The sequence below is a fragment of the Manduca sexta genome, chromosome 16 (genome assembly GCF_014839805.1).
Source record: "Manduca sexta isolate Smith_Timp_Sample1 chromosome 16, JHU_Msex_v1.0, whole genome shotgun sequence".
NCBI lineage: Eukaryota > Metazoa > Arthropoda > Insecta > Lepidoptera > Sphingidae > Manduca > Manduca sexta.
Window position 1 is genome coordinate 13,060,450 of NC_051130.1, and position 16,426 is coordinate 13,076,875.

The 16,426-nt window shown below is 36.9% G+C and overlaps 1 protein-coding gene across 5 annotated transcripts in view; it reads right to left on the reverse strand.

Moving 5' to 3' along the window:
- Positions 1–16,241, reverse strand: part of LOC115450438 (ran-binding protein 9) — a 43,665-nt gene extending 27,424 nt beyond the window's left edge. For 2 of the 5 annotated variants that reach the window (XM_037439171.1, XM_037439169.1), the window contains exon 1: positions 15,989–16,241. In XM_037439171.1, the coding sequence (XP_037295068.1) occupies positions 15,989–16,202 (214 nt within the window). In that variant the 5' untranslated portion in view covers positions 16,203–16,241. The remainder of the gene's footprint in view (positions 1–15,988) is intronic. The other 3 variants (XM_037439165.1, XM_037439170.1, XM_037439168.1) reach the window with 3 other exon arrangements.
- Between the last annotated feature and the right edge of the window lie 185 nt (positions 16,242–16,426).

Here is a 16,426-nt window from a genome sequence, read left to right on the forward strand (position 1 = left end):
CAACATTCACAAAAACCTAACCGAAATAAAATATTCACGTGCACCGCAGCGAGAGAACGAAAAAAAAGATACGAACCACTTCAGTTCGTCTAGACCTCTTATAACAAATCCTGTGAATGGGGGAAACGTCTCATTAGCGATGGCAGAATACCGGCGCCCACAATTTTATCGCATTTTGCCTAATGCTAAAACCGTAATCGCCCTGACAGTGTCTGGAGCAAACGAGATTCCTTCACATACGTCTACGATTGGAATACATAGTAATATATTTGAATCGCAAAGGCGAGTACATTATCATTGATAAAAAAACACCTATATTGGATCAAAGTACAAACATAAGTAATATGTTAGAACCAATAAAGTCCCTGTACCACATACACCTTGAATTTTTGTGTCGAGAGACGCAATACGCAAAAAAGTACCGCATGAACAATAAACTTGGCAGTCTGCGACCTGGTTTAGCATTTAGGCTACATTTTATCTGGATAGCCGTGGGAATTACCATAAAGCCGAAGCGAACTCGACAACGGCCTCGAAATAAAAATTAACTGCCCGGTGTAAGCGCGACAGATTTTATTTTCATATAAATATAATTTGTTACACAGACCCGTATAAAGATACAAGTGTGGTGTACCATGAAGGCTATGTCAGACAAATTGTACAGATTCAAATAGGCATGAAAATCATGCGATAGTAAGTGATAATCACACAACAGGGTAATTGTCGCTACTTTGGATATCGTCAACCTATAAGGGTCAAAAAATATAACGTTGGGGATTTTTGGGTCTGCAATAATCTCGTTATTAATTCAATTTATCACTATTCCAATTTTCCTGTTACAATCAACCGCGACGACAATAAAACTAAAAACAAAACATGAGAGTACGGAAAGTAAATTGAGTTTATCTGTGTAGTTCATTTATATTCAACAGTAATATCTCTTTTAAAACTTTTATCTCTAGTTGGCAGTAACCAACAGCAGAGAGATTATAACGAAACTACTCAAAGCATCTACAAGACACAACTATAATCCCAAATGACAATACATACTTAAATAAGTTAACAAGACCAGTTTTGATGTAGGTTGGTTGGTAACTAGAAACAAAATACTAGAGTCAATGTCAGTCGGCGTACGCGGGCCGCGTCAAGGGAACGACTCGTGTTACACTAACTGCTGATTGTGACATCAATGGCTACTTGCTTGCAAATCTAAATAGTTGAAAATATATGTGGAATACAAATCATAAATTAAGCACCTGCTTGCACCGTCGAGTATTCAACCGTGAAGTTAAAGTAATAAGAGTCCTTTCCCAAAATTCCTTTACTTAGTTAAAAAAAACTGCCAAGTTTGCAATTAATCTCGCCACTTGAGAAGCCAGTGTGTAATAGGACGAGAGTTTTCACACAAAAAATGTGACTGTTTTAATATTCCGCAATTTATACAACCTGCTGGAATCCCTTATATTTTTTTTATTTTGTTCAAGTTGTTTCAGAGCATTTGTAACCTTAATAAAAGCATTAGCTCTGACTCATCAATCTCCTACCTGACTTTATCCTACCGTAATGTGGGGTAGGCACAGCACACTCTATCAAATCTGCTATAGGAAGCATTTGCCAGTTTTCACGATTGGTCGTCTGCCTGACGTTAACCCCTCCTGAATTATCCACTCTCGAATAAATTATTAAGCTTTTAAACAAATTCGGCCATTCTAGAATTAAAGGTTGATCGACTGATATTATGCAAGTTATGTTTACCATCGTTACTAAAATGCAAGCACAGGTCACAGTAAATGACAAAAACCAATACAATTGGACCTCCATTACCGCTCGGCCTACAATACACAGAAAAATCATTTTGTGAAAACATACACAAAGAGAACGAGTCGATCAATACGATGTCAGAGCAACAAAGCGACGGAACAACCAAACAACTTACGAACTTACGAAAATCTAGTAAAGGAAAATACAAACCAGTAGATTCACAAATCATTGACTTGCAACAATATGATCTAAGACTGAAGTCATAAGACACAATATACAATGCATATTTGATGATGTAAGCGCCGAACTTGACCTGCCATTGGTTCGTACCGACTGTCCGACCCACATCGCGCACACTAATTTGGCACCGATAAAAACTAAAAGATAACACCGACCTCTTTTACTGAACCACTTTAGATTGCCGAGCGTTGCGAAACGTGATAGATGATGTTGCTACATCCATTTTCCCAAATAGCTGGAATGAAAAAGCGTCAGCCATACCCGTGTTTCTTTAAAAAAAACTTGATACTCTCATATACCTGCTCACCAACAATTACGAAGGTAGACTTAAACACTAAGAAATCTGGGTTCTTCAAACGAATGCATGCAGAGGAAGAGAGTTACATTATTCCAATTTATAACTATACAACTAAGCAATTGTCTAGGCGTATACTTCACGAAAAGGGATAAATGTGCCTCCTCCAGAAACTATGATCACATTATGTACTTTAAAATCTGAAACACGAGTAGTCCTGCCAAATCCGGGACATCTAACAACATCGGATAGCATAGTGGTTAGTTAACAAGTTTTGTTTCTACATGGATAGAGTCCCTTTAGTTTGTGATACTTTCATAGCTCCACTAAAAGAGTTGTTAGTTTCATTGCATTGAAGTTGAAACAGATTGAAATCATGAATACCCAACTCAGATGAAATTTATTCGGAGAATGATTGTACAACACTACATATTCCTGAAACTATCTCGATACATTGTAATTATAACTGAATATAGTGATTGAGAGAACAATACAGAATATCATTTCACAACCATAATATTGAAATGCTATAGCGGACATAAAAGCAACGGCAGCAGTAGTAAACCACGATGTCGTTCATAAGCTGGTTACTTTCACTGGCGAGTCGATATTACGTAATTATATCCAACCGACCATTCGCTTACTTTCACAATACATTCGAGCGAACCTCTCGGTAACTTAGAATACGAGGCGAAACTCTGGCGCCCAATACTGCGCATGGATATACGTGGTAAGCACTGAGTAAATCCTTTTAATCAAAATAGACTGACCCAACTTTAGGATTATCATGAAATCTGAAATGCTGTAATATGCATGTCGTATGCCATCTCGTTCTCTGCTATAGGTAAATGGTTTGTAATAAAATTAGTCAAGAAATTAAAAACAACTTGCTTATGTATGTCATCCAGCTGTATAAAAATCTTTAAGAACCCGGCAATATTATAGCATTACATCGACCCATAAAACTGTATTTACAGTCTCACCTGCACTACCGAGCTAACTATACAAAAACAGTTTGAAACTTCCCAATGCTACGAATAATTTATGTAGTAACAACTAACAAGGCAATCTGGCGAGCCCACGCACCCAAATGTCAACACGCAGTGCCCTGAGCCGTCTCACTTCCCAGGCCTAACATTTCGAACGCGTACGCACTCACACATTACAAACTTTACCATCAATACATTGTTATCAACGGTAACGATGGCAAACAAACATCTGCTTTAACAGCTGACAATAAAGACGAAAAGTCGTCCGTAGCAGAACGAGATTAATACACAGTATACAAGGCCGCTACTGTAGCCGACTCGCAAATAAAAGAACACTCTAATGTTATGTGATAAGGTGCATAATGACATTTTGCGGCGGTGAGGTCGGGCGCTGGCGGCGGGGGGAAGCACGTGGCGACCCGACGACGCGAGCGAGCTTGACCCAGTTAGTGGATGCACCATTTTGGTCCCGTTTTGCGAGCGAGGCCCTTTACCGCCTATTCTGACATCAACAGACTCCTTTGTTCGTGTTTACATGCGCAGCCAGGGCTCCGAGCTCCTTACAGCCGAGTGCCGAGCGCCGAGAGCCGACCTCGATCAAATAGCGCCGAGTATCTCATTTCGGTTTCAAGTACTAATGCAGATTGCAGCCCGACATACTCGCGAGCTTATGAAGATTTCACTTTAATTACATATTATGTTTAAACCAGTAAAATTATGGATAATTTTATGACTTGACATTTGACTTTCAGGGTGAGGAGCACAATATATTACGATGCAGTGCATTGTTATTTAAATTACTAAGTTGTTATTGACAATAAACACACGTATTATGGACTTTTAGTTACTTATTGATATCACCGTTTAGTTGTGTATAAAAACACAAACCATATAGTGATTGACGACAGCAGGTGATTTTAAAATATACTACTTGCAGTATAAACTGCTAAACAGTCAAAATAATGGTCATCATGGAGGTTTAGGACAGTGTAGAATAGACTCGATTTATATAAATTTATGTACAGTTAGTCATTAACCAGAAGGAACATTCAAAACACTTTCTAACTTTTAGAGCATCCAGCTCTGTTTACAGCATGCCTAAACTCGACTAAAGTGGTGCAACAGTCGCACATAAAACCAACATGGCATAGCATTACTACTGCGATTTATTAAGTCAGTCCAACTGATCCTCATTACTCCTATACTTTCCTGTAAGACAACACATCTATTCTCTACACGGGTCGAGCTAATTTATCATCAGGTGTTTTATATTCCAGTTGAAACGAATGCCTTCAGTCAGAAGCATTTATCGTTGACAAGATGTATAAAATGGGTGTACATCATGGGATGCGGACGAGACCGTAGCGTTTGGCAGTGTGCCGGGTCCATCGCACTCTCGCCTCGGAATGTTCGATATTAATCGCGATACTCCGCCGGGAGACTGAGTAATTTACGCGCACCGCATTAAAATTTTATTGCGTTTGGAAGTATCGAAAACAATTAACCGGGGAATCATTTTGATGAAAACTAAAAAAAAAAATTAGATTCTAGTCACCTGTCGCTGGCCGACACATTTAATACATTGAACTTGCCAGAACTTTAAATAGTTTTAGTAATTTATTCTTAAACAAAACTGCATGGTTACGACAACAAAAGTAAAAAGGAGAAATTATTAATAGTTATGACAGATGACTTCAACTAGTATTAGATACAATAGAACAAGATAATGGGCAGTAAGGTAATAAATCAATGAATATCGTGGAATACACAGTAACCCCTGATAGTAAACAGTTCGCTATCGGCAATAATTTATGTAAATCTAGTAATAGAGCAAATGGAGCGGCCCCGATTGCGCATCCCGCGTAATCTGAAAATTATAAAATAAACACCTCAATATTGCAAGCCAAATTCGTAGATTTACAAAACAACATATTCTATGAATCGTACAATCGCTCTAACTTCATTCAGATGTTGCGTAGAGTGTAGATGATGGCTCTCTAGAACTTCTGGCGGTGTTTTTCAAATCAGCTTAACATTCTGCACTCATTTATTTGACAGCAGAAATATTTAACGCATTGATATAATATATCCAGATGTAATCTTGGTTGCAATGGCTCTAATACTTAGCAATATATCACAGTGTGCTTGAGAGAGGACTGCATGGCCTGACACGCGTGTATACCTATATAACATTATGATATATATTTTTATGTACAGACCGAACCCAATTAAAATATAATATTTCGCGAATTCCATAGAAGTACCAATTATGCTTATTCGGTATTCCGTTTCATTTAAGAGTCGGAGCTATCGGCGCGTTCATTAAAACGTGAAGTCAGGATGTGCGCGATTGTTTACGTGTTTTTAATAACACTCGAGGGTATTGCATTTGCTTGCAATTTTCCGCTCCAATGGTAATATTCAGAAGTCGTTCACCGCACCGCTCGCCTCGTAAACCCATTTTATATTCTTTGTATGTTTTATGATATATTTTTGGGTTAAGATAAATGAATTATGAAATGTGCAATTTTATAATGATCTGTAATAGTACTGATATCATTATACAATCTCCTTTGTGTGTACAGTTGGGTAAAATGACGCGGGTGAAGGTGTAAAAGAATCCCGATCAATAACTATATTTAGAAATATCCAGAACGTTAAATGACTATTGAATATATAGGTACAATTCTGTTAATATGATTCGTTTTGCATTGATCTGTATGTAACGTTCTTTCTTATTGATAATAATATTGTGCCGTCATAAAATATGAAGCCAACCGTGAATAACAACCAGAATCGATACCGATGTGGCGGCGATCGTCTAGGTTCCATGAAAAAGAGGGCAAAGAGAGGGAAGCGGCGAGAACAATGCACCGGAGGCGCCGACAGCGACCGCCGCACTGCCAGGGAAATATCTCAATGGAGGACACTATAGATTGTTTATCAAAGCGCTACAATAGACATTCATGATGTTCCGAAAGTAAACCTCATAGAATCTTTAGTTTATAGGAAATCGAACAATTCTTCGACATTCACATAAAATGGATATGTAACTGTGCTACCTTTCCAACCTAAAAGCCAAATATTGGAATATCAAAGAAATGAACAAGAAGAAAGCGAAGATAAATCAAATACGGTGATGATTTGATCAAGAAACTTGATTAAAAAAGTTTTATATTCCATATATTATCTATATTGTAGAACAGCTGAACAAGGTATGCAAAGAGGTCGGGAAGCGTGGGGACAATGCATCGAGCCGCACCCAGCGCGTCCCGGGCCAGGGGAAATCATAACTCAGTGAATATGGCACATCAGCCGCGCAACAAAGGGATGCCACGGGCTACACCACCTATTGCTTTTGAGGACTATATTACTTTATATCTTTGATAAAAGTACTCATAAAATATCAGTTTGAATGAGCTGCATTCGCCAGGGTGGTCTTTGTATAAACATGAGATGATTGTTAAAAAGAACCAACGTTACGCCTCGTGGAGTCTGTGTTATCGATGCACGTTAAAAGGATACGTCATCATAGGTTAGTTTGTAATATTGAAAGGAAAAAGTATTGAAGTAGTATTTTCGCAATATTTTTCTGATCAACGCAATAGCAAAACTATCCGTTCAGCGTGATTTTGTGCGGGTCAGTAATACACCCCTTGGGCCTTATTTTCTAAGACAAATTTAAATCGGAACACGGCCATTTATCTTCGTAAAATTAGTGTGGAATGGTATTTTGTATTCTAATTTAAATTGCCATAAACATGATGGGATTACGTGCTTGTCACTAAGTTTCAAAATAAAGTGTAACAGAGGGAATCATAACTCTAAAGCTGACGCCTGGATACTGGCAAAAGTAACTTTCAATTTCAGCGTCTTCATATTACCTTACTAAATAAGCTACCAAGGCATTACAATTGCATTTAACCAGGAACAAAGAACGTATTAATAGCAGGGCGACGGCCCTTCATTAATAAATGATGAGACGGTGGGCGCGGTAAATAGGGCATCGCACATTGTCTCCTGACGGTGCATGTGCGATCAACTGGACTGGACACATACACTCACCCTTTGTGTGGTTTGTTGGAGAGCTATTAGGAGCAGCGTTTTGAGTGTACACGATATATTTTGACTCCATAATGAACACGATACACGATAATAAAGCTATCATTAGTCGTTTCGTGGCGTAAGCCATATATATCCCACTGGATACTGTGACGCCGACTGTAATAAATCTGGTGACTGTCGAGACTCGAGATATGCAGTCACTCGTCAGTGGTTAAGTATGTATTTCGACTAAACTGCATATAATATTATCATGTCATTAGTCGGTTTTCCGGGCCGGTATTATTTAATAATGTTAACCTTCAATAACAATAATCTACGTTAGTATAACATTAGTTTATCTGAAGGTAGAAATATGCCCTTGCGTGTAATCCTGAATGATACCTACTAGTGTTACGGCAAATCATTACGGTGTGAAATATTTTTTATTGCTATTTAGTTATGTCACCTCTTCACTGCTCCTTTCACTAAATCTCAAAGAACAATAATAACCTCGCTCATAGCTATCTTCAAGTTGATAGTAAAGATTAACTTGATACAATACTATAGCTTTGCTTGGAGTTTCTCACGATAGCGTCGCTGTTTTAAGTTTCAAGTGACGAATGCGGACAGCTGGTGTAATGGTTAAATTGCGCGTACGTACAATACGCACACGCACACCGACAGATGACGTGTCGAGCGGTGAATCCGAGCAAATCCGCGCGCGCCCCCAATCCACCGCGCCTCGAGTTACCGCTCCCGGCCTTAATAACTAGCCCAGTGTTTGTCGTAAATGGAGCGTTGAAAAAAAATGTAAACTGATTTACGAAACAAAAATAAGACCACAGAAAGAATGATTAAAATCCGCTAAAAATCAATAAACTACAACCCTTAAAAATCTAATGGACAAAATAAATGTTAATTACAGACAAGATGTCGTGTTTTATCCAGCATTATGGTGCAAGTGTAAGCGATAGTAAAAACGCCATGGTCAAAATATTGCTCATAACACCTCTGTATTCTGACATAACAACTCGTACACACAGGAACTATTTACAGGGCCATTTTCGGGGATCCGGATGTCACGAATTACTTTGTTATTCGAATTCTGAGCGATGTTGACAGTGTTCAGACATTCGTGGGACTTACCACCAGAACAAGCTTGTTTCATCATCATACTCGTACGTGTTCATAGTTCATACAAAATATTTATTTTGATACGAAACATGACGTGCCACGCGAACTTTACAGGGCCGTACAAAAAGCGTGGTGCGTCGCCGGGCACTGAACCTGAGACTAGTTCGACAACAGGTTCCACGGGTCATTGCCCCGGCCACCCCGCGCCACTAAACGCACTGGCTCCGAGTACCCTTGTTTTGCTAGTCAGGTGCAAGACGCGCACATAAAAATCTATTTGTTTTGCCGAAAATCGGAACGCGTCAACTTTCTAACTTATTTTACCCTTTGTTCTTTATTTCATCAAATTCATATTCAAACTATTGTATCGTCCAAAAACGCGTATTCAATATTCAATCATACTTTTAGGAATATGGACGTGCAAATGGATAGTTTATAAAAGACAAACATTCTGTTATTCCTCTTCAACGGGGAGAGGCGGAGGAGAGGGGATTGGATGTCGACTGAAAATGAGGATTACTCATTTGACAGAGAAGTATAAAGCCATAATGAGTTCTAGCGTCAACATGCATGAATAGAAATTGTCGCGCGTCACCGCTGACGCAAAACCTTTGCAGTTTTACAACAAACGCTCTATACTGCTTCGCTCTACAACTATTCCGTATATGACTGCTCCATTTTTACGACTTAAACATATTTATGAAGTAAGATTGAAAACAAATTTCAAAAGAGAAAATAATACACAATGTATCAAGTAACGTCAGTAACCGTTGCCAACACGCGACCCTCGCAAGTTTTCTGATTCATTACTCGGCAAGTTTCCATGCGCACCGACAACAGATAAACTAGGCAAGCTATCTAACCCGTCCCATCTAAAAGTTTCACTCGCTCCCAATGGATTCAACGGCTGTCGGGTTTCGTTATCAGTTTATCTCTGTCTACCCACTTAACGGATTACTTGTTAGTGCTAGTGCAGTAGGAAATAATTGCAATATAACAAGGCATTGATATATGAGCGTACCCAAGGCACAGTGTACGAGGAGTCGTCTGTAAAACACGAATTAGCGAATTCGAAACTCCAAGATACAAATTTTTATGAGATCAGACAAAATAACATCCTGTTGTTGGAGCAAAAGTAGTTCGTACTTGAAACCCACGTACAAATTCACAATTCATATCGGATACATTATGTAGAAAACCTTTTTATTTATAACAATACACTTCACCAACCCTAAAAAACCGATAACACGACAAATGTATTTACGTCTACAAGAGACATTCGACCTTCGTTCTCTGTGATGTATTACGGCGAAATGTCGCATTTAGGTCCCGGGGCCCAGCGACCCCTACGCCCTTGGCGGGCCCGCTACTAGCGGCAGCCTGCGCCGCTCTTCGACAATGTGATAGGAGACACCTTCAATTACCCTTCGGAATCAAATATATTCAATAATTTTGTTTTTCAAATCTGCCAAGTTGTTTTTGTTTGGGACCGTTTATGTTAATGTATTGCAAAATGTCCTCAAAGACACTGGAGTTGTCAGTTTGTCATCCAATGACAATATAGTTACAGCGCCATGACTGTTGCCGCCTAATGACGAAATGTTTGTCAAATGTTGGTTACTTCTGAATAAGGCAGTTGTTATAAAAAGTATAACCCAAAATATGGGGTACCTTCAGTTATCAAAAAGCATATTGAGTCAATACAAAGTCCAAATCTCATACATATCACCATATATTAGTCATAAATGGACCATCACTTATTTTTTTAACAAAAAATGTTGTATGTTTCTAGCTTTTTGCCAACACAACACAGCTTCGCTGTGGCAACAATGGTAACATTTTATGGCCTGAGTGAGTCGGTACGCTTTTGATCTATTTACTTCGTAGGCCCAATTAAATAATTGATTCAATAAATAACTTCGTGCAGGCCAATCGCAAACACTGCAATGTGATACAGATCAACCACAGTCTAACTCGAAATAAATCGACAGCGACAACGCTTCGAAACACAACAGTAAATAATGTCAACCGACATGTCCTAGATAAAGAAGCTAAATATGGAATGTATTCGATCGCAAAGACAACGGACGGCAGGCATTTAATAATGTAAAGTATTATTACAGCGGTAATATGCATTAGCGGAAAACAATTCAGCTACAGACGATCGATACGAGTCGCAACCACGCGACTTCGCGACCTCCGCATTCTTCAATTAAACTATCTTTTACAGTACTCAGTAATTCATATTGCGATTCGAGCTATGAATGCAAGAAAATTTGCACAAATTTTGAAGCTTGTACTTATGTAAACGCATCTGGAAGTTCCTGCGCATTTATTGCTAGAATTTGCCAATTATTAGAATAGCATTAGAAACAAAATCTACAACAAATCAAATACCACAAAACATTTCATAAGGGAGATTTCGGAATATCAAAGACGATGTTCTAACAAAACCGAAACTGATGGCTTATGTTTGGAAATTTTAGGCCTACTCATAACAACACCATAACTTGGGATTAAAAAAGTAGCATCCTGGAAGTTTTGCATAGAACAGCCCTATAACTAGCATTACAGTGAAATTCACCAACCAATGTCAGAAAAATATACAAATACGCGCTTAACCATTATGGCTGTAATTGTATTTGATGTAATAATGATGTGTATCTTATCTAATACCATATCCATGTTCTTATGTGATCTGTGGAACAATCTTGAACAGGTACTATTTAAGAAATAGTTGGATATTTGTTTACATATCTGGTCCTAGTCGGTGAATGCACTGTACAAAGCCCGCCTCCAGGGCGTCGACTTGTAGTGACGCGACGGATTCCTGCGAAGAGATCGGCAGTTCCCAATTCAACTAATATGTTAACATTTACACAAAATCTTGAGTATTTACGTTTTTTCAGCAGTACTCGTTAAATTACTCCATCTTCGAATATAATAGCATTTTTAACTCAATCCATTTAGAGATTTATCCAATTTACAGACCTCGGTCGTCATACCAGCGAAAACCCACAGTGTTTCGAGGAAACGGGCTTCCTACAATAAAGATATCACGTAATCCCTTCGTGCACCACGAAGACCTTATACTTGCCCAAGGTAGAATTCAATTACTTACTATATCACTGTATAGAAATTTATTTCTCCACAAACACTGGCGGAAGAAGTGCACTCACGGTTCGCTGATATCCGTCCAATAATCGAATAAGTAGCGCACCATATTTTGTGCAAATTCCAGTACCAAAGAGCTAGCATTTTTGATCGAAAAACTAAAACAATTCATTGCTGAACCAAGGAATCGAAGCCAAAACCCCAGGGCATTTTCAGCCTTATCAAGTTGCCATTAAACAAATAATTATAACACAAGCATAACAAACCAACGTTATAAGCGATATAATAAATTAGATCGGCTATAAACCTATTTTGATAACGCGATAAGCTTTATTAAAATATGTTCATCGAGGTAAACTTAACGCCTTCATAGTACACAACGCTATACTTTCAACTGCATGTCCTAAAACGGGCCCCGCGATATTGACAAGGTCCGAATTATCGATATTTTCCTTTTTTTGTACGGCACAAGTGCAACTTCAGTACACGTCATATGAATTAAAAGATATCGTAAGTAACTAAGAAATCTTGTCGAGATTAAATCTAACCCTTAGCATTTAAGCATTGGAGATTTCTTGAGTTAATGCTTCGACAAACCTCCCAATGTGTGAATTGGTTGCAGTGCAAAAGAACAGAAGATTTGCGAATAATAAAATACAACAAACAAAGAAGTCTGAATGATGCTACAAAATGAAGTAGTTCATAAATTAAATGTTCTTTTTAAAACAAAAGTATCAATCAACTACAACCGAATAAAAGGAAACATGAGAAGTAATAAAATCAACAAGTACGACCCTCCTCAATAAGCGCAAACTACACACCCTTTCCGTTACGTACTAGTGCAGACAACAAAAGCCGGTGGTATTAGACAGTTGGCAGGGTCCTTGCCCCCGGGAGGCGAGTCTAGACGCCGGGACTGGCTCCTCAACGACTACCGAGGCGGGTGCAGGGTGCAGGGTTGACACTGCGGGGCACGCGGGCGGCGCGCCGGGTCGATACAGCACAGGTGGTACTGCCGGTAGCCTCCGGATAATCCCGGAATCAGCCGGCATAATTGATTGTACGGATAACGGCAACTTACACGACTATCACATATTGGGGATGAGTTGTTAATTAGATTAGAGTATGTCTAAATATATGTGTAAAGAGAATTTTAAATATTTGTTACTATATCTTGTCTGGAGTTACTGCATTATGAGTTTGTTATTCGCCAGTTACAACGCTTAGTAGTAACATAAAAAATTACAAGTGTTCCAAAAATATGCAGGCCATTTAACAAATAAAAGTTTACTTTTAATATTATAAGTAAACAAATTTTTGTTTGTACTTTTCAGTGAGAAAAAATTATAATACAAGGAAATAAATTTTAAAGGTATAATACAAGAATTAATCTGAACTTATTAATTATACTTTTATGCAATATTATGATAAAATCACTTAAATTCAACATCAACACAATAAAAAAAATAGTAAAAATACTGAATTTTCCAACTGACAAATAAATTTATTAAGAAATAGTCTTTCATATTGATCTCAGTTCCAAGTTAATTTACTAAATAAGGTGGCAGGGGGATTGTCATGGAAGTAAGATGCTGTTAGGCATTATGACACTAATCCTATAGTATGCAGGCACATGAGACAAATAGTGATATGTTCATATTTTGACCTCTGTTATTTAAGGTTATAGCTTAAGGTCCATTTTTCATACATTTTGTTTCACCTTTAATCGGGGATATTTAGGCCTTTTAAAATTTCGGTCGTATTAAATTCCAATTTGTGTGTAGTCAAGTATTGAATATTTATATTATCAGCTGAACTTTATACTATTTATTTTTCACATGTGTCCTTTAGAACAGGTCACTGACCGGAAATCATTACAATAACAATTAACATTGTATTGTCACATACATATTTATCAAATTTACATCATGCAACTATATAAAGATAAATATTTGTCTACATTTGAACATGAGTAATGAAAAATTAAGCATAGAAGTAATAACCCACTAAGAATGTAATTTCCTTACTACTGACATCTAATTAAGAACAATTTGTTAGTTAAGGTTATCTATAACACTTTACAGAGTTGTCTGTAAATAAAAACATCTACAAAATCTATCAGACATAACTATTCACTATATGAAAACAAAGGCTCGTTCGTTCATTACCTATGCAAATATTATTGCATTGCCTTTTACATGACTTTATTGTTAAAAAATTGCAACATCTAATAATATATATTTTTTAATTCTTTATGGTTTACTTATACTAAGTGTTGCTTGTGGCTCAGCGAGTATAGAAAAGCTTTTTCAGAAAAAGTCCCAAAATCACTGTGACACCAAGTTCTTTTACATAACCCCATTTGTACTATACCAATAATATATGTTCAAAAATGAGATTTTATTTAATTTATATATCTAAGAGCTATGAATTACCTAGATAAGATAGCCTATAGATATATGTTAATGAAGGACCTATATAATAAAGTGAGCTTTTGCAAGTGTACAATAATTATGAAAGTGTTACCTTGCAAAAGTAAATTATTATGTTACAACATAATTTGTATTTACTTATTATTTACTCAAAGGTGGCTATGCCCGTTACACTTAGTTATCCGTTAGTCTATCCATGTGTCATAATTCATAAAAATCCACTCACTAGTTTGTGTTTATTTTTAACAACATCCAAAGATTTTTACAAATATTAGCATTTATAATATTCTAGTAGGATAAACTTATATTAGCTGCCTAATGGTAAACTGGTTGATAAATATAAAACATTAAATATTGAATGAAGCACTGATAAAGATGGGGTAGCAAGTAAGCCATCTGTTTGTAAGTAATAATAATATATGTTTACCCACAAGACAGAGGAATTGAGAATTGTTGCAAACTTTGAAAAGGAGACAATAGCTTAGGGAGACAATCTCAATCAAAACGCTCCGACAAAACTTGTACTCATTCGCCTGTTATGGCTGTAGGTGGATCTATGTTTCCAACAAGCTCAAGTGTGTTATACTCAAAACTGATTGCCGAAAAGCTCCACAAAAGCTTTTTAATATCTGAATAACCATATTATCGCGGGACTTGTATCTTATGTTGGTTTCAGGAGAATAATGATGTCCAATTACTATGATCACAATACTAGTACATTGGCCACAAAACTAAATGAATAGTGAAGCTCATGTAAATACCAACTACATAATTAGCTAATTAATCATTTGACAGAGTATAATTCATTAATGGAGATAGTTTTACGATAGGGAAATTAATTATGCACAATATTATGTTAGTAGAAATAACAACAAAATGTGTAAGGAGCAGTGTTTATTGCAGATTTATGACTTTCTCTTTAAAAAAAATGTTTGTGTAGTGTGTATTATTATTTCTTTTATGAACAAAACAATATTATAGTGGTATGTAAAAATGTATAACTTGATATAATATTCATTAAGATAGGTGTAACACGGAATAGGTAAAAGACATGAATAATATCTTGATTTTTGTAAAGAGATCTTTAACTTTTAGATTTAATAAATTACATAGTTGCAAATACTTATACAATTATATTTGAAATATAAATGTATAAGTAAAACATGCAAAACAAATATCTTTGCATCGAGTAATTAAAGCAAATGGCCTTCATACATTACAGCCACCGTTTAAATACTTGTTTAGAAAGAAATTATCATATTTTGACTAGAAAAACTCAACATTTACGAAAATATAATTTTCTATAACAATACAATTCATTTCCAACTACTAACAGTTGTGATTGTACCCTGATTCACTTAGAAGTGTTTCATTCAGTATGTAGTGTTAAAGTATTGTATTGTACAAGTATGGGGCAGTAGATACAGACCATTAGTTTATACTGCAGATAAACCACACTTGGAAAAATGTTTGAGAGATAAAAGTTTATTTTGTTGACAATTCCATTACTACTTTATCACTAGGTGTAATGTATTTATGTTCTAAATGAACGCAAAATAAATTGTCAATGAATATAAAGTAATATAAAGACAATTATAACGAGAAAGAAATGCCACATTCTTTCGTCTGCCATTTTATAGGAGGAGACCTTGTGTGATAACATACCGATTTATTACACTAAAATGTTCGGAATCGACGCAAATAGCGTTTAGGCATCGTCGTAGGCCAGTTGTGGACGCGATATAAGCACTCATACACGTTCGCGTGTTGTTACAAACAGAATGGGCGATCAGCTGATTTCTTTGTTTGAATAACGCAGACGCTGCCACCACTGTACGTGCAGTTACGACACGTCAAAACCCTTCTACGAATTCCAATATCACGCAAAATCCTCGCCAAATTGTGGCCCGAGGTCGCCATCAGGCTGGCCAAGAGTTTCGCCAATTGTTAATCCATAAACAAACCTTGAAAGTTCTCACCTTTGTAATGGACTCGTAGATTATTTTGCGATAGACCGATGTAGCTGAACTTGTCCTTGGTGCTCCACGAACGCGGCAAGGGTGTCTCTTCTTCATTCACATTTGGATAAAGCAATTTTAAACGATCCACAGTATCACTTTGCACTTGATTTTGGGAATCCATCGCTCCCCGTCCACTACCTATCGCAGCCATTTCTGATTTCCGTAATTTCATGTCATCTTAATGACGTCACGTATTATTTGGATTCATAAATAGGTGGCAACACAATCGTTTTACAACACCATAGAGAAAACCGTATATAATCGAAATAATAAATAATAGCAACTGCTCTAAAATAAAAAAATAACAATATTCTATGATACGATGTATGTTTTGTACGTATATCCGAACGGAGAAAATTATATTATTTTTTTATAATTTACGAGACAGTAGGCTTA